We start from the raw sequence: 14841 nt of genomic DNA on the forward strand, positions 1-14841 counted from the left end.
CACAGATCCCCCAACCCCGGGTGGGTGCAGGCACCCCTTTTAGGGCCAGGATTGACAATCGCAAGTAACAGAAGCCCAGAGCAGGCTCCGTGCGGAGCCAGGGGCCACGTGCACACTGTTCCCTCCCTCCTCCCCCTCCTCCTCCTCTCAGGATCCACAAGACCCCTGTCTCTGCCTCCTGGGCAGCATGGCCCCAGGGTCCCACAACTGCCCCAGGTCTTAGTCACACTGGGAAGCCAGACCGCCTGCATCCTTGCTCCAGATGTGATGTAGAGGCCTCTGGTTGGTCCAGCTGGGTGAGGAGCCCATCGACGGACAGTCAGCTGTGGCCAGAGAATGGGGTGGAGGACAAAGTGACTGTCTGCTGGAGTTCCCAGCGGGGCCTGCTGCAGCCAGCGCCTCCTGCTCCCGCCCCCACCCGCTCCCCTGCCCGGGCTGACCGGTCAGGCCGCGTCGGCTCTGCTTTTGGGCAATCACTGAACACTGCGGGTGGGTCCGTGTGTGTGTGGCCCCCACTCGTGCGTTCCCATGGGCCTCGTCCCACCTCCCGGCTTTCCATGTGTCTGTGCTGGGATCTCCCCAGTGGTCACACATAAACTGTGTCATCCTACTTCTGAATCAGATCACATTCACAGATACTGGGGGGCTAGGGACTTCAGTGTCTTTTGTGGGGGACACAACCCATAACAGACACCTTCCACGGGTATTCTGAGATCTGCTTCTTGGAGGTTTCTCCCTTCAGGACCACCCAGGGCTGCCCCCCTGGCTTCATCTACCCCCGCACAGCCCATGTAGTGACGTCCTGCCCAAGACCCCGTTCCCTGACGGCCAACTGTGTGCCCACCCCACCTGCCTCCTTCCTGGGACCTACTCTGACACGTCAGCCCCTCCCAGGGGACTTGAAGCACCAGGACCTAGAGGGGGACACACCCAGGTCACACGGCCAGCAGGTGGCTTTATTCCAGTCCGTGGTTCCTGGACACTCTGCCTCTCTGGACGCTAGACACTTGGTCACATGGGGCCCGTGTGGATGGCTGGAAGCCGCCCCAACCTAGTCGCAGGCACGTGCACTCTGGACCTGGCTAGCTGGCCAGTCGGGGGCTGCAGATGGTGACCTGGCCCCCAGGTGACTCTACTGAGTGTGAGGGGACAGATGAAGGGGCACAGGCTGGCCAAGCGTCCCTGACCACACGCTGCCCCTCCCCGCACTTTCAGCCCAGACTGCAGGTCCCATGGTGGTGGGCAGCACTCCTTAAACTAGACTCTGCTGTGCCCCCACCCATCTCCCAGACCCCCTGGGGCTCCCCGAGAACAGCGCCTGCAGGGTCTGGTGAAGCTATCGGGGGTTCCTGGTCCCCACCTCGATGTCCTGCCCTCCCCTGTGCAGCAGCTCAAGGTGTGGCTGGGGGCTCCCCAGGTACACCCCAGGGAGAAGTCTGAGCAGGAGGTGGCTGCAACCTGAGACTGTGAGACCACCCTGCTGGGCCACCCCAGCCTCAGCCTGTCCTGCTTCGGGCAGCTGCTGCTCACCGTACCCCCACCCCCTGCCTCTGGTCCCCTGAGAGGACCCCACACCAGGCCGCAGAGAGAGCTAGGTGCTGGCCGTGGGTTCTGCTACCCTCACCGGCTACCTCTTGTTTGGCGAGGCCCCAGCACCCACTCCAAGAATTCCTGGTTTTGACTCCCACCTACCCACAGGCAGCTCTGATCGGGTCCCTGTTGTCATCAGGTGGCAGAGACCCACTGCTTCCAGTAGCATCAGGCAGGTCCCTGTGGGATTGGGAAGCCAGGCGGGGGAAGGCTGGCCCCAGGAGGGTGTGTGTGGTGGTGCTTCCACCCCCAGCTTCCCCCACTCCCCGGGGTTAAGTCAGGAGGAGGGGTCCCCACGACCTCCACTGCTGGGCTCCTCGAGGTGGAGGCATTGCCCAGAAAGCAGGGCGGGGGGCAGGGGCAGCCTGGGGTGGGCCACCTCTAGGAGCATGGCGCTGGTGTCAGAGCAGCTCACATCAGCCCCAGAGAATCACTGTGTGCGTCACTTCCAATCCACGGTCACTGACTTCACGTTTATTTCCTGACCTTGCTATGTGGTTCCCCAACCAGGGATAGAACCTGCACCCTCTGCAGAGGAAGCACAGAGTTCTAACCACTGGACTGCCAGGGAAGTTCCTCAAAAAAATAATAGAAGTTCCTGTATTATCATCTCCATTCTCCTGTTAAACATCACCAATGGGCTTCTTTTTCTTTTCTGTTTGTAAAAAATAGTCTTACAGAATTTCCCTGTTTTTAAAGGTTTCTATTTTTGTTCTTCAGTGTGATTTCTTCTCTTTTCATTTACTTTAAGCATATTTTCCTTTATGAACTCAAGGGTGTGTATAATAGCTGCTCTGTATGGATGTGAGAGTTGGACTGTGAAGAAGGCTGAGTGCCAAAGAATTGATGCTTTTGAACTGTGGTGTTGGAGAAGACTCTTGAGAGTCCCTTGGACTGCAAGGAGATCCAACCAGTCCATTCTAAAGGAGATCAGCCCTGGGATTTCTTTGGAAGGAATGATGCTAAAGCTGAAACTCCAATACTTTGGCCACCTGATACGAAGAGTTGACTCATTGGAAAAGTCTCTGATGCTGGGAGGGATTGGGGGCAGGAGGAGAAGGGGACGACAGAGGATGAGATGGCTGGATGGCATCACTGACTCAATGGACATGAGTCTGAGTGAACTCCGGGAGCTGGTGATGGACAGGGAGGCCTGGCGTGCTGCGATTCATGGGGTCGCAAAGAGTCGGACATGACTGAGTGACTGAACTAAACTGAACTGAACATCCTTGACTGCTGTTTTCAACACCTGCATTATTTTAAGGTTGGTCTCCATTGACTGTTTTTCAAGGTGGTGCTAGTGGTAAAGAACCCACCCGCCAATGCAGGAGACATAAGAGACATGGGTTCGATCCCTGGGTCAGAAGATCCCCTGGAAGAGGGTGTGGCGACCCACTCAGGCATTCTTGCCTGGAGAATCCCATGAACAGAGGAGACTGGCGGGCTACAGTTCATGGGGTCACAAAGAGTCAGACATGATTGAAGTGACTCACCCCACACACATCATTGATTATTTTAGACTGGATTGCATTTTCCTGTTTCTTTGTATGATGAATAATTTTTAATTACATCTTGGATGTTGTGGATATTATGTTGTAGAGACCCTGCGTTCTGTTACAGTCCTTTGAAGAGTGCTGGCTTTTGCTTGCTTTAGCAGGCACTGAACTGGGCCCTGACTGCAAACGCTGTCAGTTGGTGGCTCAAACCCCAGTTCAGTTCTTTTATCATTAGCTGGTGTCTATCCTACATTTGTGACTCAGCGATCAGGCAGAACTTTAACCAGAGTTTAAATGGTCAAAATATAGACTATCCCTCTCTGGCTCTCTCCTGTCCAGAATTCCCTACCCACCTTCCAGTGACTATCCCAAACTCTATCCTCTGCTCTTTAAGCCAAAAAGACTCCTGGTTCCTGTTGTCCATGTAGCCACTGTAACGGAATTGCCGACTTTGAAAGTCCCAGATCAGATTAAAGCACGTAAAGGGTAAAGGACGCTCGTCCCGGGCCGTCCCTCTCCAAGCGTCCTCACTCGTTCTCCAGGGCCTGCCCATTGTTGATCTTCTGTCTGCTTACCCATGTTCTTCTGTATTTTGTCTAGCGTTTACAGATGTTGTGGAAAAGTCAAGTCCCAAGAGAGTTATTCAGCCATACTGGAAGCAGAGCACTTATTTACACTCAGAGTCCTTAGAAACACTTGTATGTATGTGTGTGTTCAGTAGCTCAGTCGTGTCCAGCTCTCTGTGACTCCATGGACTGTAGCCCGCCAGGTTCCTCTGTCCATGGAGATTTTCCAGGCAAGGATGCTGGAGTGGGTCCCCATGTCCTCTTCCTGGGGATCTTCCCGAACCAAGGATCGAACCCTTGTCTCTTGCGTCTCCTGCTTAGGCAGGTGGATTCTTTACCGCTGAGCCACCTGGGAAGCCCCTTAGAAAAACTTAGACCGAAGTAAAAGTTAAAGACCACCTTCCTACTCAATTTTTTAAAAAATTCCTTCTGGGGCTTCTCTGGTGGTCCGGTGGTTAAGAATCCGCCTGCCAATGCAGGGCACACCGGTTTAATCCCTGCTCTGGGAAGATCCCACACGTGCTACAGCTATAGAACCCCACACACATCAGAGCCTGTGCTCGAAAACGAGAGGAGCCACCGCAGTGAGAGGCCTGTGCCCCACAAGTAGAGACTAGTAGCCCCCGCTCGCCGCGACTAGAGAGAGCCTGAGCCCAGCAACGGAGACCCAGTGCAGTCAAAACTTAAATAAAATTTGAAAATGCCTTCTGGATATTGTTCCAGACGTGTAATATTTTTGATTCATAAACTATATAGGATTGGGGCGTTTTAAAGCTTTACACAAGCCATAGCACCCTGTATTTATCATCCTGCAACTTCTCCCCGTCTCCGCATAATCCTCAGAGATTCAGTCCCATGGAAACGTACAGATCCAATTCGTTCATTTTTCCTGCAGGACACTGTTCACTCTCATGAAGTAACTCTCCTTCATCTGCCTTTTCTTCTATTGATGGACACACTCAGGTCGCATCTGATTGTCTGCTCTGACGACAACCCTGCAGTAATTCTCCATACCTCTTTTTTTGGTTTATTTCTCTCGACTCACAATTGCTGGATCAGCTTTAACTTCACCAGATTGCTAAATTGTGATTGTACCAATTTACATCTCTACCAGCAGTGTAGGAAAGTGCCAATTCCTCAAAATATTAACAATGCTTCTCCGCGGGTGGTAAAATTGTAAATGATGCTCACTGCCTTTGTTTGCACTTTCTTTCTGTCAGTGATTTTTTTTTCCCCTGAGCAATTATTTTTCTGATAACAAAACAGGAAAGCTTTTTGTTATCAAACCAACAGCAGGGATTGCCCTGCCTCTTCCACCCCGTCTATATCTGGGGAGGATCCCACTTCGGGGCCCAAATCACTCAAGCCTGGGAGCTGCCAGGACCGTCCCCTGTCTCCCACCTCTGTCCTGCACCTGCCTGAGTCCTGTTCATACTGCGGTAGCTCTAAAAAGATGTATCTGGGGACTTCCTTGGCGGTACAGCGGCTGATGCCTTGAGCTTCCAACGCCAGGGGCCCTAGTTCGATCCCTGGTCAGGGAATTAGATCCCACAAGCCATAACGAAGAGTTCCCATGCTACAACTAAAGCTCCTACTTGCTACAATTAAGACCCAGCACAGCCAAATAAATAAAAATGGAAAAATAAAAATAAGTAAATAAATGTTTTAAGGTATTGGAAGAAAAAATATAAATGAAAAATAATTTAAAAAATACAAAAAGGCATATTTTGTGCTTTTATTTGCTTTTCTCCCCAGCTCTTCTGCAAGCCCCATGAAGGCAGGAAGTGTACCCCCCCCACCACCCAACCTCTATAATTGTGAGACTGTTACTCCTCGCACGAAACAGATGCTGCAAAGCACACAGAGACCTGCAGAGTGGAGACTGTTTTTCCCATTATGCAAACGAGAAAAAGCTCCAAGAACTTACCCCAGCCACACTCCCACGTGGAGGACAGGAACCCAAGTTGAGCCTCCTCACTTTGAACTCCCCTTGCTGGGCAACATGACTCACCTAGGGGTCACAGGTCTGTGAGTCTGAGCTGTACCAGAATCAGGGAACCCAGTGCCTGCTCCCCGCTGATGGCAGCCCCCCATTGCTGGGCTCCTTGGAATGGACCAGCTACTTGCTCTGCCTACAGACGCTTCTACTCTGGGCAGGATTCATTAATTCCTGGTAGATGTCAGCTACAAGTCCTGGGCAGCCTACCTAATCTCTGGAGTCACTTAAAATCTCTGTCATTTCTACAAAAGTGAATGTTTGGGCAATTCATCTCACACGTCCTCGTCAATAGAAACACTCTGGGGCCCTCGTTCCGGCATCACGTTTCATTGTTTCAGGCTGATTCGTGCCGCGTGGGTCTCCAACACATTATCGCCATAATTGTTTTCTCTTGCTGTGGAAACGGTGCTCTGACACAAGGGAAGGTGACAGGACCACGCGGCGCTGGCGCTGGGATTCCACGATTATCGCCTGTGAAAGGGAGGCTGCTATCAAAGCGGCCACGGGAGAGCGTCTCAGGGCCACCTCTCGGCGTCAGAAAATTTGAAACATATATTTCACAACTGCGCTCTGCACAGTAAACCTTCCTGCATAATGCATGAGATTTGATTTAATGTCGCCGTTAATTCTGGTGTTCACAGTGGTGTGCTCTTAAGGGAGCCGTCATTTTTTTTATTTCAGACTTTTTTTTCTTTTCCTGGCAGCACAACTCTGAGGCCGTTTTCGGGTTGTTCCGAACTGTTTGAGAACAAGACGCCTTCCTGGGGGCGAGGGGCACAGATGCCAGCTGCGCTTCCAGAGGCCGGGGGGCCCGTGGTGGGTTTGCCTCGGGCTCCGAACTGAACACTTCGGGGGCGGGGGAGCCCACTCAGGCTGGTCCAAGCCCCATCCCCCACACACCCCCGGCCTGACTGCGGTTGGCTAGATCTGGAAGGTCGTGTTTTAAAAAAAAAGAAAAAAAGGATGTACGAGAAAAGAAACAGAGCTTTGTAGGGGAATAGAAAAGAAACAATAATACTTTTCAAGTTGTCCAAGAGCATCGTTCTGGCTGCGCTTGGCTGTGAGAGAGGCAAAGCTGGAAGGGACAGCAAAGATGGATAAAGAAGGATGGAGAGAAAGAAGAGAAGGTGAAAGTCGCTCAGTCGTGTCTGACTCTTTGCGACCCCAGAGACTGTATGTAGCCCACCAGGCTCTGTCCATGGGACTCTCCAGGGAAGAGTACTGGAGTGGGTAGCCATTTCCTCCTCCAGGGGATCTGCCCAACCCAGGGATCGAACCCGAGTCTCCCGCATTGCAGGCAGACGCTTTACCATCTGAGCCACAATGGAGTGGGGGGCCAGACCAGAACCAGGAGGGGGGATGTGGAGAGACAGGTGAGAAGGAGGGGGCTAGGAGGAGACAGGCTATGCTGCTCAGATCAGCAGGCCCTGGGGTGCTCCTGGAGCCCAGGACACAGGACTGGACCTGGAGCCATGAGGACACAGGTTGCGGCCGCCCAGCTCGGGGAGGCTGACATGGAGCGAGCACAGGCTGCAGCCTCTGGAGTCCATCCCGAGCGGAAGGCCGCTGGGCTCGGAAGGCCTGAACTCCCGTGGCTTTTGTGAACATTCGCCATCTACTTAGGGTGACTGCAGCTGCTGAAGAGGTGTGCCCAGGGCTGGGTGGGGGTGGGGAGGAGCGTGGACAGCCACCTGGGTGACCCAGAGCTGTTTTAAGCCCAAAGATGTAGATGATTCTGGTCCAACCAGGAAGTGTCCAAAATAGAGTTTGGCAGCAGACAAACCTTTTTTCTCTCCAGTTTTACTGAGAACTAATTGATATACATCACGAAGCTTTTTTTATCTTTTTTAAATTTCATGTTTAACTAGAAGATAATTGTGTGTGTAAATGTCGCTTAGTCGTGTCCGACCCTTTGCAACCCCATGGACTGTACGGTCCATGGAATTCTCCAGGCCAGAATACTGGAGTGGGTAGCCTCTCCCTTCTCCAGGGGAACTTCCCAACCCAGGGATCGCACCCAGGTCTCCCGCATTGCAGGCGGATTCTTTACCAGCTGAGTCACAAGGGAAGCCCTTGAGGATAATTACTTCACAATATTGTGATGATTTTTGCCATACATCAGCAGGAATCGGCCACAGGTATACATATGTCCCCTCCCTCTTGAACCCCCCTCCCACCCACTGGGTAAGTTTAAGGCATGTAGCATGTGGGTCTGATGTACATGTATCGTGAAATGACTATCATAAGAGGTTCAGCTGACATTCATCATCTCATATAGATACAATAAGAAGAAAACAATTTCTCCGTGTAATGAGAACGCTTAGTACCTACCCTTTTAACAACTTTCCTATGTATCAGACAGCAGGAGTGGGTATAGTCATCCAGTTGTTAGTTGTATTCCTAGTATTACTTATCTTACGGCTGAGGTTTGTGACTTTTGACCACTGTCTTCCAATTCTCTCCCCACCTCCTGTCTCTGGTAACCACAAACCTGATCTCTTTTTCTATGACACTGGTGTTTGTGTTCTGCATATGAAATGGGATCATAGGGTTTTTTTCCCTCTCCCTGACTTACTTCACTTAGCATAGCATCCTCAACGTCCATCCATGTTGTCACAAGTGGTAGGATTTCCTTGTTTCTACAGCTAAATAATCTCCCACTGAGCACATAATCACACCTTCTCGGTCCTTTCATCCACCAAGGAGCACGCAGGTGGTTTCCAAGCCTTGGCTGTTGCCAACACTGGGCAGACAAACCCTGACGTCCTCACGGGATTGTTCAAATGTGTTCAGACAGGAAGCCGGGCCAGGAGGTTGCATCTGATCAGACTTGCGGTGGAGCTGATTCAGTCTCAGGTCTCGTGGTTTCTGAGCCGGTGCCCTGGCAGCTGGAGGGGAGTGTGGAGTGTGAACATCCCCCTCCACTGTACGGTGGGGAGACGGGGGCCCTGACCCCTCTCTTTGGCCCCCACAGCACAGGGCTGCACAGATCTGAATCCCTGCTCTGCCACGTGCAAGCTGTGTGACTTAGAGTAAGTTCCTGTACCTCTCTGGTCCCCCAGGTCCTCGTCTGTAGACCAGAAATGAGATGATCGGAGTAGACACGTAGGCCCACCTGCCCCAGATTGGGGAGGGACTTCGCCAGGGAGGACTAATCCTCCCGGCCTCTCTCCCCGCCCCCTCGCCCCTCCCGTGGGAAGAGGAGGGAATATTATGACGGTGGAACTCGGAGGTCTGGAGCCAACTGCCTGCAGAACACATGGCCTCTGGCCCGCATCTTCCCCGGGCTCAGCGATCAGGCAGTGTTTGTCAAAATTAGGGTGACTAGTTAGCGAGCATCCTTGGCCACAGACAGAGCGCAGGCAGGCAGGGCCCTGGCCAGCTCGAAGCAGACACTTTGACCCCCAGAGGGGCTCCTGAGTCTGCCTCTTCCTCAATGTTCTCAGTCTGGGCAGGGAGAGGGCTGTTACTTAGAGCCACTCAAGCCCCAACCCTGAACGCCCATCTGGCTGGGCTCCACCAGGAGGCAGAGGCAGGTGGGAGGTGTTTCTGCAGCAGCCCCCACACCGCAGGGACCAGTGAGGATGGCAAAGTCTCCCCCCGGCGTGCGGCCCGCGTGGCCGTGTGTCATCCTCAGACCTTCATGGGAGGGACCCGTCCCAGCACAAGTCGGAAAAGAACTTCCAGACACAGAGCATTGCAGAAGGGAGTGAGTTCATTAAGAACAAAGAGCAGAGACAGTGTGGGCACTGGGAGCACGGGAGGCCGAGCTCTTGACCCATCAGGCAGAGCTGACGGGATGCTGTCGGAATAGCGGGCCGGCTCCAGGGACAGCCAAGGTTTTCATGAGTTATTGTTCAGTCACTAAGTCGTGTCTGACTCTGTGATCCATGGACTGCATCACGCCAGGCTTCCCTGTTCTTCACTATCTGGCTGAGTTTGATCAAACTCATGTCCATTGAATTGGTGATGCTACTCAACCATCTCATCCTCTGTCGTCCCCTTCTCCTCCTGCCCTCAATCTTTCCCAGCATCAGGGTCTTTTCCAATGAGTTGGATCCTCGCATCAGGTGGCCAAAGTGTTGGAGTTTCAGCTTCAGCATCAGTCCTTCCAATGAATATTCAGGACTGATTTCCTTTAGGATGGACTGGTTGGATCTCCTTGCAGTCCAAGAGACTTTCAAGAGTCTTCTCCAAGTGATGTCGCTGCTTTTTAATACACTGTCTAGGTTTGTCGCAGCTTTTGTGGGTTAGTAGCCAATTTTTATAGCCTCAAGACAAAGAACATTCCTGCTGGAAGGGTACTATTAGGTGATTGGTTAGGGGCTATAGGGTGAGCAGAGGGTGGGCATTTTTGCCTAACTTGAGGTCAGGAAACTGGCTGGTGATGATCAGGGGGGCTTTTGGCAGCAGTTACAAAGGGGCTCAGTCAGTTCTAGAGGTGACCTTGGTTCTGGGCTCTGTGTCTGTGGCCTTGGTGCAAGGCCTCGCACCTGTGACCTTGGACTGGGACTCCACAGCCCACGCTGCTGGGGCTGGGCCTGCCTCTCCCCAGGAGGACGTGCTGTGTCAGTGGGAGGGTCTCCTCTCCAGCACCTGCCACCAGCCCCCACCTCCTCTGCCCCAGAAGCCACAGGGAGGACCAATGTCCTTACCACCTGAGTGGTCGGGACTTGGGGACGCTGTGCTCTGGCCTGGACACGACACAGAACCCGCATCAGAGAAACAAGAGGATGCTCCCCTGCTCTCAGTCTGCTGGGTCCTTGAAACGAGGTGTCACCCACTCACTGCTGGGCATTGGGAGATGGCTCAGTGGGCACATGTCCCCTCCCTTACAGAGACGAGGACAGGCAGGCAGACGACCACAGCCACAGGTGGGAGTGGAGTGAATGTGGAGGTGAGAAGAGGCAGGAGGTGAGCACGGCGCCCATACTCTCCATTCAGGAAGTAGCTCCAGGTATCCATGGGATTCTCCAGGCAAGAATACTGGGATGTGTTTCCACTCCCTTCTCCAGGGGATCTTCCCAACCCAGGGATTGAATGCAGGTCTCCTGTTTTGTAGGCAGATTCTTTACTGTCTGAGCCACCAAGGAAGCCCTCCTTACAGAGTTCAGTTCAGTTCAGTTGCTCAGTTGTGTCCGACTCTTTGCGACCTCATGAATCGCAGCACGCCAGGCCTCCCTGTCCATCACCAACTCCCAGAGTTCACTCACACTCACATCCATCGAGTCAGTGATGCCATCCAGCCATCTCATCCTCTGTCGCCCCTTCTCCTCCTGCCCCCAATCCCTCCCAGCATCAGAGTCTTTCCCAATGAGTCAACTCTTCGCATGAGGTGGCCAAAGTACTGGAGTTTCAGCTTTAGCATCAGTCCTTCCAAAGAACACCCAGGGCTGATCTCCTTCAGAATGGACTGATTGGATCTCCTTGCAGTCCAAAGAACTCTCAAGAGTCTTCTCCAACACCACAGTTCAAAAGCATCAACTCTTCGGCGCTCAGGCTTCTTCACAGTCCAACTTGCACATCCATACATGACCACAGGAAAAACCATAGGCTTGACTAGACGGACCTTTGTTGGAAAAGTAACGTCTCTGCTTAAAGTTAAATGAGGTCATGAGTGTGGGGCCCAGGCCCGACAGGTCGTGTGTCCTCATGAGAAGGGACACCAGAGAGCTGGCCCTTCTGTCTCCTGAGGACAGAGAGGAGGTTGCCGTCTGCACGTCAGGGGGAGCGCCCTCGCCAGAAGTAGAGCCTGCTGGCACGCTGACCCTGGGCTTCCGGCCTCCACAACAGCAAGAAAACAAGGGCCTGTTGTTGAAACCCTGGCCTGTGGTGTATGTTGTGGGGGCCTGCCCACACTGACCCATCGGGCACCAGCTCTCCTTTGTTGGGGGTCGTATGGGGCACCTGAGCCAGGCCAGCCCACCGGTGCCTGCCCCGGACACAGCACCTGTCCAGGGTGAGACCTCGGCTCGGCCAATCAGGGACATTGGGGGCTCTTTGCTGGCAATATGGAGCCGTGACTTTTCACGGTTCCTCACTGAATGGGGAGCTGGGAACACAGGACTATCTCTCAACTCCAAGGGGCTGGCCTGCCTGAGACCACAGGGCTAGGACACGTCCTGCAGCCCTCGGGCAGCCGATGGCCCCATTTCTCCCCCTCCTCTTATCCGCACCCTTTGCCCTTCGCGCTGTGACCCTGGCCTTGGCCCTGAGGCCAGCTCTGGCCGACAGGGTGTGAGCGTTAGTGACGCCACCCAAGCTCATAAGCCACCGTGCCAGTGCTCTTGCTTGGACTTGGCTCATGTCCAGGGAATGCGTGCGCGTTCATCAAACGGAAATGCAATGCCTGCGGGAGGGTGGAGTCTCCCCAGCCACCCTGGTGCCTGATACCTGCCAAGCAAGTCCTGAAGAGACCAGAACTGCCCGCTGACCCACCGACTCGCAGGCAGTGACCAGCGGCAGCTGCTCTAAGTCACTGGGTCTGCATGGTTTGTTATGCGACATCGCGGCAGCAGGAGATGCCTGGTACCAGGCCCAGCCAGTACATTCCCATCTTCAGGGAGGCCGGGCGAGTCCCAATCCTAACGGATCCATCATCTTGTCTCAGCCTGCCATTACCGAACAAGAGGGGCTGACGAATCAGAACCACGGAATTTTCACCGGAGGGTTGGTTCCCTAGATTGTTTAATGGCAAGTTTACAAAACACAGATGCAGAGACCACCACTGACGTTTCCTAGAGCAGTCTCCAGGCCGTGGTCAGGGGACGCGGAGGGAGCGGGGGCCTGGCGAGGCCGGAGGCGGGTCTGTCTCCTGCGGCGGCGCCTTCGTTGGGGACGGAGCCTCTGGCACCAGGAGCGCCCTGCTCGCTGGCCTCTGCCCCGAGCTCCCCGCGGCCGCTGAAGACCTTCTCGTAGTACTCAATCAGCAGCTCGGTGAACAGGTTCAGGGGCACGAGGGCACTCAGGGAGGAGGCCCCCTGGGACGGCCAGATCAGATTCAGCCCGAAGACGCAGGCCAGGTTGGAGCTGTTCATCTTGTTCGAGATGCTCTCCTGGGACACCTGGGGTGAGAACAAGGCGGAGATGAGAGGAGGTGTGACCGGTGTTCCCTGCACCTGGAGGAGGGCTGGAGCTGCCCGCCCTCGATGTGACCTGGGCCGCCGGCCCTGTAAAATGGAAGGGATGGGCACTGACGCCTGGGCGGGGGGGCTCTGGCTCTGATCTCTTGATCTCCTTCCGGAATGTCCGCAACATCCTCCCCACCCCATCCCAGCCTCCTCCTCCACTCCCAGGATTCAGGGGGTGGGGCCCTGGCATGCAGGTGCTCTTGGAGGGTTAAGGAGAGCACGTAGGGAACTTACCTCCCCAAAGGGGCTGCACCCTCATCTTGGCCAACACTTAGAGCAACCCGGGAGAGGAGACATTTCTACTGTCTTAGGGCCCCCGGTGTGTGGCTCATGGTGCTGCAGACCCAGGACACGCATGACGCTTCCTGCTTAGGCCCCACGCCGGCGGCAGACTCTGAGCATCCTTGGTCTGGGCACACAGCCCCTGTTCACACCCCACCCCCACCCCTGACCTGCCCCATGACCTGCTGGGCAGAGGTGTGGCCCAGCCAGGCCTTGTAGGAGGCCCTTCAGGCCCAGAGTGGGCTCCAGGGTTGAGGGAGGTGGGAACCCAGGCCTGGTCTGCCTGGGCACTGGCTCGGCCCCCTCACCTCGTGCAGGAAGCCCATGAGGTAGCTGAGGACGGCGTAGTTGTGTTCCGGAAGGTTCTGCAGGATCTGGCGGCAGCAGGTCACCCGCAGGCTGCTCTCCACACCTGCCATGGCCCAAGGGTCCTTCCTGAGCGTCCCCTTCCTGCATCCCTCCGAGGACGGGCAGGGGCGTGGGGAGGGAGGACAGACTGCCCCCCGCCTGGGCCTTGGGTCCGACTTCCCAAGGAAGCTCTGCTCCGAGCTCTGCCCGCTTCTTCACCTTGGGCACCGTGACTGCTCCCCACCATGACCCCCGGGAGCCAGATCAGCTTATGGATGGGATGGTCGATACAAACTACAGGCCGAGGGCCGGTGGCCTACTTCTGTCAGTAAAGCTTTATTGGCACAGACCCACATCCATTCATTTGTCCATGGCTGCTTTTGCATGATGGCTGAGTCTGGTGCACACAGCCTAAAACATTTACTATCTGACTGTACAGAAAAAGCACGTGGACCCTGCTCTGGACGAACTCAACCTGTTTACAATCCACAGCTCAGGGCCCCACACCCAGAGGGGTCTGGAAGCAGCCAAGCAGACCGAGCGTCTCCAGTGCCTCCGCCCACCACACACCCCACTGAGCTCCATAAACTGTGAGTGCAGACGTGCTACTCAACATGCATCCGCCAAGCTCCTGCTGCTGACGCACACGTGCACACACGGACACACCTCGAGCTTCCAGCACCCAAACCTCCTCCCACTAAGCCCTGGGTACAGTGACTGTGAACTAACACAGCCTCTGCCGAAAGGCGCAGAGCTCCCTGCTGTGAACACTCTGGTTGGTTTTTCAACAGAAGTCATTCTTCCCTGAACTCAGGTGGTTGCTGGGTAATTTGAGCAGACGAGGAATTCCCTTGGAGTTAATATTTCTGAGGAACCAACAAGTCTTGTTGCCCCGGATCTCTGCTTTCCAGCCTCGACATCTTTCTTTCTAAGCGTTGCAGTCCCAGAACAGATATGGTACATCGTCCACCGCTGGCTTTTACTATGGTTTCTTCAAGAAAGAAGGAAGTGAGCAGGAAGGAGCAGCTTGCTGTCACGAAGCCACCACGAACCAAGCACTTACTGTGTGCCAGGAATCATGCTAAGCAGTGTATGAACTTTCATTCTCAAAGCAACCCCGATCTTATACAGATGAGGAAAGTGAGCTCAGAGAGGTTAAGTGACCTGTCCAAGGTCACACAGCTGATGTGTGCCGAAGCCCAGACCTGAGTCCCATTCCGTTTAGCTATGAGTTGGTGCTCTAAACCTTGCTATACCTTGGGAATATCCCTATGGCAGTTTCCTTTTTTTTTCCGGACACCACAGGCCACCTGGGAAGCCCATTTCCTCCAGAGCGTTCTCTGCAAGGATTTCTTGCATCACTCCAAGGAGACATGCACCCACCCTGGGCAGGGTTGCCAGACACAATAGAGGATATCCAGTTAAATGTG

At 54.3% G+C, this 14841-nt stretch overlaps 1 protein-coding gene across 5 annotated transcripts in view; it reads right to left on the reverse strand.

The window, feature by feature from the left end:
* Nucleotides 1–12320: 12320 nt before the first annotated feature.
* ARHGAP8 (Rho GTPase activating protein 8) overlaps nt 12321–14841 on the reverse strand; it is a 51308-nt gene continuing 48787 nt past the window's right edge. For 3 of the 5 annotated variants that reach the window (XM_027540538.1, XM_027540536.1, XM_027540537.1), the window contains exons 12-13: nt 13372–13475; nt 12321–12715 (exon numbers count right to left, since the gene is read on the reverse strand). In XM_027540538.1, the coding sequence (XP_027396339.1) occupies nt 12389–12715; nt 13372–13475 (431 nt within the window). In that variant the 3' untranslated portion in view covers nt 12321–12388. Of the gene's footprint in view, nt 12716–13015; nt 13476–13731; nt 14403–14841 lie in introns of those variants that run through there. The other 2 variants (XR_003510972.1, XM_027540540.1) reach the window with 2 other exon arrangements.

Source organism: Bos indicus x Bos taurus, chromosome 5, assembly GCF_003369695.1.
Source record: "Bos indicus x Bos taurus breed Angus x Brahman F1 hybrid chromosome 5, Bos_hybrid_MaternalHap_v2.0, whole genome shotgun sequence".
NCBI classification, from domain to species: Eukaryota; Metazoa; Chordata; class Mammalia; order Artiodactyla; family Bovidae; genus Bos; species Bos indicus x Bos taurus.